This window comes from Coffea arabica, chromosome 5c (assembly GCF_036785885.1).
Source record: "Coffea arabica cultivar ET-39 chromosome 5c, Coffea Arabica ET-39 HiFi, whole genome shotgun sequence".
NCBI lineage: Eukaryota > Viridiplantae > Streptophyta > Magnoliopsida > Gentianales > Rubiaceae > Coffea > Coffea arabica.
In genome coordinates, this window is record NC_092319.1 from 42591318 (window position 1) to 42607003 (window position 15686).

General features: G+C 37.0%; 1 protein-coding gene and 1 non-coding gene across 3 annotated transcripts; both read left to right on the forward strand.

The window, feature by feature from the left end:
- Nucleotides 1-4681: 4681 nt before the first annotated feature.
- Nucleotides 4682-12428, forward strand: LOC113690270 (callose synthase 12). Of its 2 annotated transcripts, XR_011815167.1 has the most exons (3): nt 4682-10273; nt 10487-10590; nt 12011-12428. XR_011815167.1 is itself a non-coding variant. In XM_072051005.1 (2 exons), the coding sequence occupies exon 1, from the start codon at nt 4868-4870 to the stop codon at nt 10265-10267; it is 5400 nt and encodes a 1799-aa protein (XP_071907106.1). In that variant the 5' UTR covers nt 4683-4867; the 3' UTR covers nt 10268-10273; nt 10487-10813. The 2 variants fall into 2 exon arrangements, 1 of the variants encoding a protein (XP_071907106.1); XM_072051005.1 differs by lacking the exon at nt 12011-12428 and having other exon boundaries at nt 4683-10273; nt 10487-10813.
- On the forward strand, nt 7908-7988 carry LOC113691164 (small nucleolar RNA J33). The gene has a single exon (XR_003448576.1). It is a non-coding gene; the product is annotated as a small nucleolar RNA J33 (small nucleolar RNA).
- Nucleotides 12429-15686: the final 3258 nt, after the last annotated feature.

Below are 15686 nucleotides of genomic sequence, written 5' to 3' on the forward strand. Positions count from 1 at the left end.
ATAATTTCATTAAAATTTGCACTAATGGTAAAATTTACACAGATATTAAAGAACAGATCTGAAGAAAAAATACTCCAAATCTGAAAAATAATAAAAATTACATTATAAAGCTCCAAATTTAAAAAATGAGATAAAATAATTGTAACTCCATGCCATCTGTGCATGGTTCTAATCGTCAGATCTACTAATTAATTGCTTTAAATTCAGATATTATGGTGAGATCTATCGAATAGATCCAAAAAATTTCTAGATCTGATAGTCAAAATCTAAAAAAAAAGCCTCAGATCTAATAAAAAAATAAAAAAAAAATTATCAAGACTCAAATCTAAGGAATATAATCAAATTTGTAATAGAATTAGCTCATATGCCCTAGGCATAATCCAAGATGAGGAACTTTTGATTTCTCAGTGTCCAAGTACACTGATTATACAGTTCTATCAGGCATTTGCTCGTAACTGTTCAGTTTTGGCGATCAATAAAAATCACTTACCCTTTTTGGAAAAAAAAAAAAGACAACGTAGCGTAGGCGTTACTGGGTAAGGGCATAGTCCGGACAGGCAATTCAATGCAAGTCGCTGTGCATGGATGCGACATTAGGAATATGGTGCAGAAAACAGAAGGGTCTCCGTCCATATCGAAGTACAATATTAACTGTTGGAAATTGACATGCAGCAGCAGAGGAAAGGCATATACAACAGGAGGCAAGAAAGTGGTCATCCACAATAGCCATAACATTCATTCCACTATTTGTAATTTGTATAAAGTTATTTGTTATTCATTTTGTTTGGACAGTGAATTTATCTCAAATAATATTTCGCTTGCATCATAAACACATTTTTTAATTCACCTTTTTATATTCCCAACCACATTTTTATCTCACATACATCATATCACAAAAAATACTACAGTAATTATTCTAAATAATATTTCAAATAATACCCTATTCAAACAAATGTTTTTAATTTTTTTTTATCTCACATACATATCATGCCATAAAAAGTGCTACATTGTTATTTTAATTTTTAAAATAATCTTCTATCCAATCCATTTATACTTCATTGTTGCTTACTTTTAGGCTTTTAACATTTGTTTTCTGGATTTTGGGGGGGGGGGGGGGGGGGTTCTTGCTTTTTCACCGTAGTCTTCTTGATATCAATCTTAAACTTTGTCTTTGATCTTATACTGTGGCATTGGTGCTTTCAATTTTTTCCTTTACAAAAAATTTGCTCTTTTGTATATATTTTTTTTCCTTTTATTCATAACTATGTTAACTTGGTGGTAGTTCAGTCATTTTGATTTTCTTTTAATTGGGTTTGGATGCAATTAATGACAGGGATTTAATGGTTGTTTGGCAAAAAACCGCAAAACCACAAGGGAAGGATATAAATTAATTGGTAGTGCATTAATGTTAATGTTATTTGATAACGAATTTTAGTATTTAACAGATGATGTCTTTAATTTTGGAAAAAATCTGATAAGGAAATAATTTTCCAAATAACAAAAAAGACCATTTCAAATAAACCAACAAAGGTTGAGTGAATGTTTGGCCTAGCTGTTTGTAAGTCAACTTCATCTCTTCTTTTTCTTTCTTTTTTATTTGGTTATCTTTTTTTTTTTTTTGGTCTAACATGAGTTTAGATATCTAAGGCCCCGTTTGGATTGCATTTTTCATTATTTTTTATGGAAAAAGTACTGCAGCGATCTGATGTATGTGAGGAAAAAAGATAATAGAGAAATGTGATCACAAAAAATGACGTAATTTTTCGGCGGAAAACGGCAATCCAAACAAGGCTTAATAATTCTTTTTCATAAATCTAGGAACAAAAGGTATGGCTAACTTTGTGCTATTATTTTTCTTCTTCTTTTTTTTTTTTTTTGTTTAAAAGATGCATAATACTGTCAAGGTTCCTCAACTTTCTTATTTTTATACTTATATAGCTTTACCCAAAAGAAAAGGACCATTATGAAGTTGGAACTTTTTATCCACCATAAATAACAAATTGAAAGGAAAAGCACAATTCAATTTGGGAGAAGACATAGAATAATAAATTTTCAAGATTTGTAAAAAATAATAATAATAAATTCAATAAAAATCGATAAAACTAGCAAATCATATATGATTTTCTAATTCACTTAATTAAACAAAATTGTATACACTTTCTTTACTAGGTTTATTTTCAGGAAAAAGGTTAGGTATGTCATTCAGGTTGCGAATCCCTTAAATATAGCTTTCCAAAATATAAAATAATTAGCGCATTCATTAAGCATGTTACTTCTTGTCCATATTAACCAGTGGCCGTTGGGCACCAATGGACAACAGTTAGAAAATCAATAAAAAAAAATAAGAAAAGAAAAGGAAAAGATGACTTTGATAAAGCCATTCTTATTTATTAAGCCAATAAGAAAGTGCATGGAATGGGGTGACACCAGTGCTTTCTAATCCATAACTTTACACTATTTAGAAGTTGACAAAGTGTATTAGTGGTTTTAATTAGAATCGGTATTAGGTCCATTGCATCCTAAAGAAAGACTGCATCGATCTAAACTCAAATCTTTGATTAATTTAAGCTCCGATTTGAACACGCCACCTTATAAAAACCATTTGGCAAAGTGTGCTTGACACGGGGCAGCGGAATCTACGCGTTGGCTTGGCCCCAACCAAAGACAAAGGCATCAAAATGTCCTTAAAAGAATAGTCTACTTGTCAATTCCTTTCTAAAGAAGCCTGTTTCTTAATGGACAAGTGCTTTTTGTCTGAAAAGATGGATTTTGACCCTCATCTTGTTTCTTTTTCTCCATTTTCTGGTGGTGTCACAACAAGTATATATATTGGAAGAGAAGGGAATTATGACAATTTTTGGATCAAATTTTTCTAAATAATATTTTGTCTACATCATAAATACATTTCCTAACCTACATTTTTATATTCTTAACCACCTTGTTATCTCACATATATCACATCACAAAAAATACTATAATAATTATTTCAAATAATATTCTATCCAAACAAACATTGATTTCACTTTTCCCGTCATTTGGTGGAGGTTTCGAAGTTCAGATTTTTCTTGGCTTTTTTTTTTGGGGTTTCTAATTGTCATTTTACTCCTTTTGTTTTTCTCATTGTCTTGAAAATTAACATGTATCATTACGTAATCATAAAAAGAAAAAAGCCCTTCTTTAAGCACTATAAGTACTTATAGAGTGTTTAGTAACTAATTTCTCTTAACTTAAAAAATCCAACTTTTGGTAATTAAAAAAAAAAAAAACTTATATTAAAAGTATTGTATCAGAAGTGTTTCTTTATAAACCACAACAATCCCAAACGAAGTCTAAGGCAGAAAATGACTAACATATAATTGTCATTTAAATCAAATTGAGTTATGCATAGCATAAGTCTGATTTTCTGTAACATGATATAATTCCTTTGAGCGTGTAACTACTTAAAAGCTGTGAAACTAGTCTTAGAATAATTTAAGAAATGAGTCGATTATGTATTTGTCTGAAACAGTGTAGTTAATGAGCAGATTTACCTTCATTGAATATGCATAATCAGAGTTTGATCCCATATCTACAACTGCAAACAAATACAGAGCATTTTGTTTGACCAAAAAAAAAAAAAAACAAATACAGAGCAAAAGTTTAAATGACCAACCTAAGGAAAAAAGAACAAGGTAGCATCATTGGTCCATGCTCCATTCAAGCTGTCTCAAACACCCCACTTATGTTGCCGTGGATTTTGAATAGAAAAAGAAAATAATAATTACCCGATATCCACAAGTACAGGTCCTCCATAAATCAATGCACAGGATAAACTAAAAATTTTCCGTAAAAGCTTGTTTTGGTAATTTTTCCTGTTTCATTCATAGTGGATAGTGACCCTTACGAATAGGAAACTAAAATAAAGGGGAAGATCCCAATTGCAACCCCTATTCCCTCAAAACTACGATCTTGGATTGAAAGTTTTAAAGATTTATGAATTCCCTGCATAAAAATCATCATCAAAATGATGAAAATTAAAATTCCCTTTATAGTTTGACAATGGTAAAATTCTATTCATGAACGAGACGTTAGTCTGGTGACTAAAATTAAAGATTTTAAGGTATAGAAATCATGAATTATATTCCTTTGTTCCCATTTCGTAAATCTCACACTTTCTCTATGTAAAATATTTAAATAATCCTACCTTCCCAAAATTCAACAGAAAAAGTAGGCACTTTTTTTTTCTTCAAAAAAAAAAGAAAACTGTCCTTAGCTTAATGAAAAAGATAAGAAGAAAACACGCACCTCCCAAAAAAAAAAAAAAAAAAAAAAAACTTCTGTTGTCTGAATTGAGAAGTTGTCCAAGCTGACCGTTAGACAAACCACATGCAAAATGCGCAGAGATTGCCTCATTGCCAGCGTTTGCCCATATCCATGTTCCCACCAATTTTTTTTTTTTCATTTTGCGCTAATGCCAAGTCTTTGTGCAACTCTCGCAGCACAAAGTACAACAAATCTTTCACAATCCCTACTTATCACACGGAATATAAAATAAATTACCATCTTAATCAATCACAAATCTTCATTTCTACAAGTATTCAAAAATTTCAAAATCCAAATCTAAAACTAAACGTATAAAAACCCCAAATGGGTCCCCCTCCTCGCCCCGTACAAAATCTTCCACGCTCTCACGCGCCCCCCTGCATTGCTCTGTCACTATCCACCCCACAACATCTCTCTCCAGTCTCCCCTGTTCATTTTTCCCCATCTTTTCTTCTCGTTCCCTGCCCCCATAAACCCCTCCAATTTTCTAATCCCCCAAAAAAGATTCTAAAAAAAAAAAAAATAGCCCATCTGAAATCTGAGATCTCCGGCCACCCATGATATAATGGGCCACCGTCAACGGCAGCCACCACCGCTTCAAACGGGTCCGCCACCACCTTACCGGCAAAACCCGGGTCCTCAATATCCAACCCGTCAACCCCAGAGCAACCCTCCACCCTCATCACAACAACACAGAGCTGAAGAGGACGATGTTTATAATATAATCCCCGTCCATAATCTTCTCGCGGACCACCCATCTCTCCGGTATCCGGAAGTTCGCGCTGCTGCAGCTGCTTTACGAGCCGTTGGTGACCTCCGGCGACCCCCGTTTTCGCCGTGGCTTCCTCACTACGATTTGTTGGATTGGTTGGCTTTGTTTTTCGGGTTTCAAGCTTCAAATGTGAAGAACCAGAGAGAGCACCTGGTTCTGCATTTGTCCAATGCTCAGATGCGGCTTACTCCGCCGCCGGATAATATTGATTCGCTTGACCCTTCAGTTCTCCGGCGGTTCCGGAAGCAACTCTTGAAGAATTACTCCAGCTGGTGCTCCTTTCTCCGGTTGAAGTCTAATGTGTGGATTTCTGATTCGACTCGTCACGCCTCTGATCCCCGGCGGGAGCTGCTGTATGTCTCGCTTTACTTGCTCATATGGGGTGAGTCTGCGAATTTACGGTTTGCTCCTGAGTGTTTATGTTTTATATTTCATAATATGGCTATGGAATTGAATAAAATTTTGGAAGGTTATACTGATGAGAATACTGGGAGTCCCTTTTTGCCTTCGATTTCGGGGGAAAATGCATTTTTGAATCGGATTGTTAAGCCCATTTATGAGGCGATTAAGGCTGAGGTCGAGAATAGTAGGAATGGGACGGCCCCACATTCTGCTTGGAGGAATTACGACGATATTAATGAGTATTTCTGGAGTAGGAGGTGTTTAGAGAAGTTGAAATGGCCTATGGATACTGGGAGTACATTTTTCGTGACCACAAATAAGGGGAAGAAGGTGGGGAAGACGGGCTTTGTGGAGCAGAGGTCGTTCTGGAACCTGTTTAGGAGCTTTGACAAGCTTTGGATCATGTTGATTTTGTTCCTTCAGGCGGCCATAATTGTGGCTTGGGAGCAGAGGCAGTATCCATGGCAGGCGCTAGAAAGGCGGCCAGTGCAAGTCAAAGTGTTGACCGTGTTCTTTACTTGGAGTGGTCTGAGATTCTTGCAGTCTTTGCTCGATTTCGGAATGCAGTATAGTCTGGTTTCGAGGGAGACTAAGATGCTTGGCGTGAGGATGGTGTTGAAGAGCGTGGTGTCAGCTGGGTGGATTGTGGTTTTTGGGGCATTTTATGCAAGAATTTGGTCACAAAGGAATGCTGATCGGGGGTGGTCTGCAGCAACAAATAGGAGGATTGTGAATTTCCTTGAGGTCGCTTTGGTGTTTATTGTTCCAGAGATTTTGGCTTTGGCTCTGTTTATATTGCCCTGGATCCGAAATTTCCTCGAGAATACTAATTGGAGGATATTTTATATGCTGTCCTGGTGGTTCCAGAGTCGGACATTTGTGGGTAGGGGTCTGAGGGAAGGGCTGGTTGACAATATAAAGTATACTTTCTTCTGGGTTGTGGTACTTGCCACAAAGTTTGCCTTCAGTTACTTCATGCAGATCAAACCTATGATTGTTCCGACGAAGGCTTTGTTGGACCTAAAAAATGTTAACTATGAGTGGCACGAGTTTTTCAGCAGAAGTAACAGGTTTGCAGTTGGCCTGATTTGGCTTCCTGTGGTTGTGATTTACTTCATGGATATTCAGATCTGGTATTCAATCTACTCTGCAATTGTTGGTGTGGGAGTTGGCTTATTTGAGCACTTGGGTGAGATTCGGAATATGCAACAGTTACGTTTGAGGTTTCAGTTCTTTGCTAGCGCAATTCAATTCAATTTGATGCCTGAAGAGCAGCTACTGCATGCTAGGGGTTCATTGAAAAGTAAGTTCAGGGATGCCATCAATCGATTGAAGCTGCGCTATGGTTTTGGCCGGCCCTTTAAGAAGCTTGAGTCCAATCAGGTGGAGGCAAATAAGTTTGCCTTGATATGGAATGAGATTATCTTGATATTCAGGGAGGAAGACATCATTAGTGATCATGAGGTTGAGTTGTTGGAACTGCCACAGAATACCTGGAATGTGCGGGTGATCCGTTGGCCATGTTTACTGCTTTGTAATGAGCTCCTTCTTGCTCTTAGCCAGGCTAAGGAACTGGTGGATGCCCCTGACAAATGGCTTTGGTTCAAGGTATCCAAGAATGAGTACAGGCGTTGTGCCATCATTGAATCTTATGACAGTGTCAAGCACTTCCTCTTGGAGATTGTCAAACGCAACAGTGAGGAGCATTCCATCATCAGGACCTTCTTTCAAGAAATTGACGAGTGGGTTCAGATGGAGAAGTTCACAAAACAGTACAAGATGACTGCACTGCCGAAGATTCATGATAAGCTTGTCAAACTTCTTGATTTAGTGCTCAAGCCAAAGACAGATGTTAATAAAGTTGTCAATGCTTTACAAGCTCTCTATGAGACTGCTATTCGAGATTTTCTCAAAGAGCAGAGGAGTCCTGATCAACTGAGGGAAGATGGTTTGGCTCCACAGAGGCCAGCTTCCAGTTCTGGACTGCTTTTTGAGAATTCAGTTGAGTTACCTGGTCAAGATAATGAGATATTCTATCGCCAGGCACGTCGCTTGTACACGATTCTCACATCTCATGATTCAATGCTCAAAGTTCCAGCAAATCTTGAGGCAAGACGTCGAATTGCATTCTTTAGCAACTCATTATTTATGAATATGCCCCACGCTCCCCAGGTTGAGAAAATGATGGCTTTCAGTGTTTTGACTCCCTACTACAACGAAGAAGTGCTATACAGCAAGGAACAACTTCGTACTGAGAATGAAGATGGGATCTCAACGCTCTATTATCTGCAGACAATTTATTCTGATGATTGGAAGAATTTCTTGGAGAGGATGAAGCGAGAAGGAATGGTGGATGAGAAAGAACTATGGACAAGGAAGATAAGAGATCTTCGCCTTTGGGCATCGTACAGAGGCCAGACGCTTGCCCGTACTGTGAGAGGAATGATGTATTATTATCGGGCACTTAAAATGCTGGCCTTTCTAGATTCTGCCTCAGAGATGGACATCAGGGAAGGAGCCCGTGAACTTGGTTCCATGAGACGTAATGATAGCATGGATCATTACAGCTCTGAAATGTCGCCCTCTGGGAGAAGCTTGAGTAGAACAAGTAGCTCAGTGAATTTATTATTCAAAGGCCATGAGTATGGGACTGCTTTGATGAAGTTCACTTATGTTGTAGCATGTCAGATATATGGGTCTCAGAAGGCCAAAAAAGATCCCCATGCAGATGATATCCTGTACTTGATGCAAAATAACGAAGCACTTCGGGTTGCTTATGTGGATGAGGTAACTGTTGGGAGGGATGAGAAGGCCTATTACTCAGTTCTTGTGAAGTATGACCTGCAGTTGCAAAAAGAAGTTGAGATCTATCGAGTCCAGTTGCCTGGTCCCTTGAAGCTTGGAGAGGGAAAGCCAGAGAACCAGAACCATGCCTTCATCTTCACTAGGGGAGATGCCGTTCAAACTATAGACATGAACCAAGATAACTATTTTGAGGAGGCACTTAAAATGAGGAACCTATTGGAGGAATTCAGACACCGCTATGGTATTAGAAAGCCTACTATTCTTGGAGTTCGTGAACATATTTTCACTGGCTCTGTCTCATCACTTGCATGGTTTATGTCCGCCCAGGAGATGAGTTTTGTAACATTGGGCCAGCGTGTGTTGGCTAATCCTTTGAAAATCCGAATGCATTACGGCCACCCTGATGTGTTTGATAGGTTTTGGTTTTTAACACGAGGTGGCATAAGCAAAGCTTCAAGAGTTATCAACATCAGTGAGGATATCTTTGCTGGCTTCAACTGCACTTTGCGAGGTGGTAATGTCACTCACCATGAGTACATTCAAGTTGGCAAGGGAAGAGATGTTGGCTTAAATCAAGTCTCAATGTTTGAAGCAAAGGTTGCTAGTGGGAATGGCGAGCAAGTTCTGAGCAGAGATGTGTATAGATTGGGTCATAGGCTGGATTTCTTCAGGATGCTTTCATTCTTCTATTCTACTGTTGGATTCTTTTTCAATACAATGATGATTGTCCTAACCGTTTATGCATTTTTGTGGGGCCGGCTGTATTTGGCACTTAGTGGAGTAGAGGGTTCTGCTACTAGTGAAACCAACAATAATAGAGCACTTGCTGCAATCTTGAACCAACAGTTCATCATCCAACTTGGTATCTTCACCGCCTTACCAATGATTGTGGAGAATTCTCTTGAGCATGGTTTCCTTAACGCTGTTTGGGAATTCATAACAATGCAGCTTCAGCTTTCATCTGTATTCTACACATTTTCCATGGGAACTCGTGCCCATTATTTTGGACGAACTATTCTCCATGGTGGCGCAAAATACCGGGCAACAGGGCGTGGTTTTGTGGTTCAGCATAAGAGCTTTGCTGAAAACTATAGATTGTATGCACGTAGCCACTTTGTGAAGGCAATTGAGCTGGGACTAATACTCACTGTTTATGCTTCATACAGCCCTATAGCCAAGGGAACTCTTGTTTATATATTACTGACTATCTCAAGTTGGTTCCTGGTGGTGTCCTGGTTATTGGCACCGTTTATGTTCAATCCTTTGGGATTTGATTGGTTAAAGACCGTTTATGATTTTGATGATTTTATGAATTGGATTTGGTACAGAGGTGGTGTGTTTGCAAAAGCCGAACAAAGCTGGGAACAGTGGTGGTACGAGGAACAGGATCATTTGAGGATGACTGGTCTTTGGGGGAAAGTGCTGGAAATAATTTTGGACCTGCGCTTCTTCTTTTTCCAGTATGGCATTGTATATCAGCTGGGTATTGCTGCTGGAAGTAAGAGCATTCTGGTTTACTTGCTTTCCTGGATCTTTGTGGCGGTGGCTCTTGGACTTTATCTGATTGTAGTGTATGCTCGGGACAAATACTCTGCCAAGGAGCATATCTACTATCGTCTGGTTCAGTTCCTTGTTGTTATTCTGGTCATTGTTGTGATCATTGCATTGCTGGAATTTACACATTTCAAATTTGGTGATCTGTTCATAAGCTTGTTAGCTTTTGTTCCTACTGGTTGGGGATTCATTTTGATAGCCCAAGTTCTAAGACCCTTCTTGCAAAAAACCATGATCTGGGACATAGTTGTATCTGTTGCCCGCTTGTATGATATCATGTTTGCTGTGATTGTCTTGGCTCCAGTAGCAGTTTTGTCATGGTTGCCTGGTTTCCAGTCAATGCAGACAAGGATTTTGTTCAATGAAGCATTTAGTAGGGGTCTGCAGATATTCCAGATCATAACAGGGAAAAAACCAAAGGGTGACGTGTAATTTGAGGTAATGTTTCCCTTTAATATTGTTGTCTTCAAGTGTCTTGTCTCTATTCGTTGTCGTGTGGCCCATATCAATGTCATTCTTTGGGTTTACACAACTTGATTGCTTACCCTAGTCTCAAAGTCTGTCCTTCCTGATTATATTACTAGCGTAGTATGACTTCTGTTCTTTGGCATTGCGAGTTTCAACTGACTTCAGATATTTATTCTTTTGCAGATGTTGGCATTAGGCCATGTATTACGACCATATGGTGGCTTTGCTGTTGTCTTGGAGTTTCTGCACAAAATGTGACATTGTATCTCAAGTTGCTTCTCACTATGGTATATTTAATCTTACTTTTTTTGTCTTTGCCCTATTTGTTTTGCCCAATATTGTATCCTTGCTCCCATCATAGGATTTAGTTGCTAGTAGCTTTTTTGGAGAAATATGACATAATTGTATCCTAGCGGGAAGTTCAATCTGTCCTACTTTGTTTAGTTCTCATAATTTCTCCAATAGTCATTGTAAATAGTCATGCTGTTCAATAAAATTGGATTTTTGCTATTTTTTTTTTAGCTTATTTTGAATTTTGGGATCCTCCGCATGCATGCCCACCTAGCTGGTTTAATACAACTAGACTTGGTCCTCCTCTACGTGATGATGGCTAGAAAAAGAGATTTATAAAACATAATAATAGTTTTTCTGGATAGCGCCCTGTCTTTTGTCACAATTGCTGTGGTCAAACAAGGGGGATGCGGCTGAGTGATTTATTTGGTTTTGTCAGTTGTCTCTCCAGACTTTGAGGGCAGAGAATTGGGCTACACTTTCTGTAGCATCATTACAAAACAAGCCTACTGCAGTAGGCAGTAGACGGTTGTCCAACTGGATCACCTGAGCTCTGGGTTTGTTCGGGGGCTCTGCATATGGGGCATAATTTACTTAGAATTTGTGAAACCTTAACATGGATGCTCTATTCTTTCTGCATTACTTACTTTAGTAGAAGTTATCATGTTTCCCAAAAGCTACTCTGACCTTCGGGATTATGGATATTATAGTTTATTCTCAGTTATAAACATGTTTGTTCTGCATAATAATCCATTTGGTGTTCTCCCTGTGGTTTGCTCATCCAGTTCATATATAATGTTCTTACAGCATCTCTACAGCTTATAGTAATACTTGTCTGTCACACAAGATCTTCAGGTGTTTATTGTAGTCTCTCTGAAACAAATAATATGCCGCACCTTTGGCTGTTTTGCCATGGTTTGTATATTTGGTCTTTGGTAATGAGTTGCTGCTTCCTTGATCCATTGAAAGATCAAGTTAAGTCCTCCTTAAACCAACCATGTTTCAGAAACACATCCACGGGTTAAATATAGATGATCTATCCTTTTGACTTGCTACCTTGCATAATCGATTGTCTACTTAATCATAATCCAGCTATAACGCTTCCTATCTGTCTCCCAAACCTTTTAAGATTTCATTCGTCTAGTCCAGAGGCAGGTTAGAACTTATTCTTTTTTCCAAAAGAAGGAACAAGCATATATAATTTTTTCAGTGCCTGGAATGCGTGTTACAAACATGGAAGGGACCACGTAGAGAGATGGATTATGAGGTTTCTGAATCTAGAGTTGAGATAGAAGTGATAATTTGGTTCTTCCTATCTAATTCCTCATTTGAAACTATCCTTGTCGCCCTGCAATCAATGCTTGTTTATACATGACCTTGAACTCCCATATGATGTTATTGGTTGTCTTTGTGCAGGTTTAGAGTCAGACTGAAGCTTAGGTACCGTACAGGACTTGACACCCTAGCTTTGTTTTCTATTTGTAGAGCTTCTTGTGTGCATTGTAGCAGCAGTTTTACTATAACGCGTCTGTTGATTCCAGTGTTGGAGGGGCAGAGGCACTAACTGGTTTTTCATCAATGCTAGATTTCATCTATTGTTGTAATTACTTAGTTTTTTCCGCGCAAATTTCTAGTGCCCAGATGGGGAACTTGTCATTCATTTTTAATACCCCAGGATTCATAGTGTGCAGAGCTTACTTAAGCATATAATTTGGTTGTTACACAAATAGATTGTCAAACAACATAGAAATTAGCATTTGAATTCATGAGTTGTTGCAGTATAAACATCGTTTAAATTGACTTCCATTCAATTGAATACACCTAATTTTCATCACTTCTACAGAAAACTTTCATGATCTTATCTTTCGGTCCCATGTTTTACGCTTCACCAATGCCTATTACTGCTCCTTATCAATACTCAAACCTGCGAGTGGACTAATAACATCCACATGGCATATTTTTGGCCCCTAGAGACCGCTCTAGCTGAACACCAAAGGTCTGGAGTACCAGGAAAGTTCTATTCATGCAGACTCCGGATTGTTCATGGGCACCTGATATTTGGCACCAATTTCTTGCACTACACTTTTGGGGGCCAATTGTGTTTGCTACTTCTTAAAAATGATACATTTTATTTGAACCAATAACTTAGTATGGATTTTAAGTAAACATAATTCCAACAAGTAAATATGAATGTAGGCTTACTTTTATGGTACGTTTTATTTGAACCAATAACAAATCTTCCCCCTGCGTTTCTTTTTCTCTTTCATTTTCTTTTTTAAGGCCATTTCATTAAAAATATATTTGCATGGGGGTGCCTCTAAATTATCTGCTTGGACAATATTAAGTCGGAATAGTAAGATCCAACCCAATATATTTCCTCTAATAAGAAGTTTTTATGTACCCAAGTACCCAACCAATTGCTAGGAATCCGATGGAAAGTATGTTGCCAAATTTCTTCTTTAGGCTCAATTTGGGATTAGGTTCTTGTGGTTTAATAACCACTAAAGTTGATCCAGTTGCCAAAAGAGGGCTCCTAGAATTCAAATCTTAAATCTTGAATCTAATAGTTTGGGGTTGAGAAAGTTATGAGGAGGGAAGAGAGAGTAAAAGACAACAATTTTTTTTAAAAAAATGTCACGGTCAAATTTAATTAGCATACTTGAAATGATATTTACTTTAGATTGTTAAAATCGAGGGAACTGTCAGCTGGCAATCCACATTTTATTAATGATACTTTTACTATCATTTTTATTATATAATTTTCATTTATTAGATCATATGACAAATTGTGAAAATATCATTAAAACAATGAAGTGCCATTAACATTTCTCAAAATCAATACTTAATTTCAGCCGAAGCGCATAATATATTTCAAACCCCCTCCATCAAGAGTTAAGATCTTTGACATCACTTTTCTAAAATTGTTTCCAAATAATATTCTATGTATATTGACTGATTCAATATTTGCATTTCCAATTTAGTCTTTTTCAATTTTTATGCTTATTTCTTTATTTTCCTTTATCACGGGTCAAAACTATAGCTTCTATAAACTGAAGAAGTAGCTACCTTTTTCCTTTTTTTTTTTTTGCAATAAAATCCTTTTATCGATGGGCGGATTAATCCACTTATAAATTAAAACAATTTATGGAAGTTATAAATATTCGGTTAAAGGGCTCAACTAACAATAATGTTGATTTCTCAAGTTTTTTGTGGGAGCAGCCAATTACTGATATATTTTGGAAGGTCTACTTAGAACTAACACTACAAAAGAAAAAATTGTCATGATTAACCAAAATTATTGTCCTTCTGCATTTGCTATTCAGTCTTTTTCTTTTGGCAGGAAGTCAAGAAAAGAAGTTGACCCCAAATAAGATAAAGCACATGAAAGCAAAATTGCCTTATTTGCAAGTCAAGCATGTACACTTCATTTTCAGCACTTGCCTTCGAAAATTTCCAATGTTCCGTCAGCATCAATGATCACAGCTCATAAGGGCCAAATTTAAGACTCCACCGCTGCCCATGGCCCAATACCGGTCATTGTTCACTCCAAGGTCGTCCAATACCATCCACGTGTTCTGAAATAATCCGTATTACCAATTCATTGGGCCCACGTGAACTTGATGTGATATTCCATTTCTTTTCGGATTTAGATCAGATCCTATAGCTGGCGCTAGATTTCGGCTCATTTTTTCGAATCAGTTGTTTGAAAGTTTCTACGCGTTCACATTTTCTTTTCTTTTTTTAAAAGTCCAATTTGTTCACTAATAAAAGTCATCAATTTAATAATAATTGTTTCATTGACTTTCTGGCACCCAATAATTGTTTTTATCTTGTAATTTATTTTCATAACTAAATTCGAATTCTGGGAGATCATATGGTTTGTGGAACTTCAAGAATGGGGTCTATTATGAATTTAAATCTAATTTTTATAGAAGGATTTAAATCTACAATTTTCTCTTTTGATTTGGATCTTTTGATGCATTGATGACTTGCATTATTAGTATCTACGACTCTAGGGTTGTAATCGAGTCGAGTTAAGTTCGAGCATGGCGAAGGATACTCGAGCTCGAATTCGAAATCGAGCAAGTAGTATTATTAGAATTTGAACTCAAGTTCGATGCATTGCTCGTAGAACTTGAGTTTGACTCGCATGGATTCGAGTCAATGAGAGCTTTATCGAACACGAGTCAGAAAATTTTATTTTCTTAACAATTTTGAATGGAAAGACATTATCGCCCTTTAAAAAATTTCATACGACCTGAAACATTTCGTAAATTCAACCACTCTTTTGAGCATAAAGGTAATTTCATAATAATAAATATATTAAATAATTAAAAATAAAAAGCTTGATAAGGCTCAACGAACCTTCGAACATTGTTTTTGCGACTTGCTTGGCTTATCGAGATATTCGAACTCGTGATCAGTTCGATTTGATTACAGCCTTATATGACTCAAGTATTAATGACGATTGGATATAATAAACAGGGTCATACTAAGAACTGAATTCAAGAAGAAATAGTATTGAATTTGTATAAACTAAAATCTCCTTTAAAAAGGGAATATGTATAAACTCCTGAATAGCTTCTCTCATGGGTTCTGTGATAGCTCGTAAAATATTAAGAAGAAACAGTATGGAATTTAAGAAGACAATAGCACAAGAACTGAAACATCAAATCGTGCTGAACCATTTTTAGTTAGTTTATTAATAATATTGGTCTCTATTTTGCTAAAGCAAAAAACTGAAACATCAAGAATAATTCGAGAACATTTGCTAGATAGTTGTTTAAATTGATAAAGCTTGTAGCCACCAATTTATTAATCACAACTTATATTTAGAAATTACTCATTAGAAAATTGCTATTTATAAAATAATAAAAATTAAAATTTTTTGTATTGCTATCTTCTGTATAAAAAATATTATATTAATTTGACGTAAAAAAGTAATTGAGAAATATATTAAAAAAATAAAATTTTCGAGAGTTAATGGCAATAGGACTTTGCCCCTGCAGTCTGGACAAGAGATGTGTGCAGATTGGCGGACCGTCAGGGTGTCCGGTCCCAGCATTAATGAAAATGCATCAATAACCATTTC

What these genes read in the sequence shown, in the direction of transcription:
- LOC113690270 (XM_072051005.1), top strand. Translation starts at nt 4,868, where the DNA reads ATGGGCCACCGTCAACGGCAGCCACCACCGCTTCAAACGGGTCCGCCA.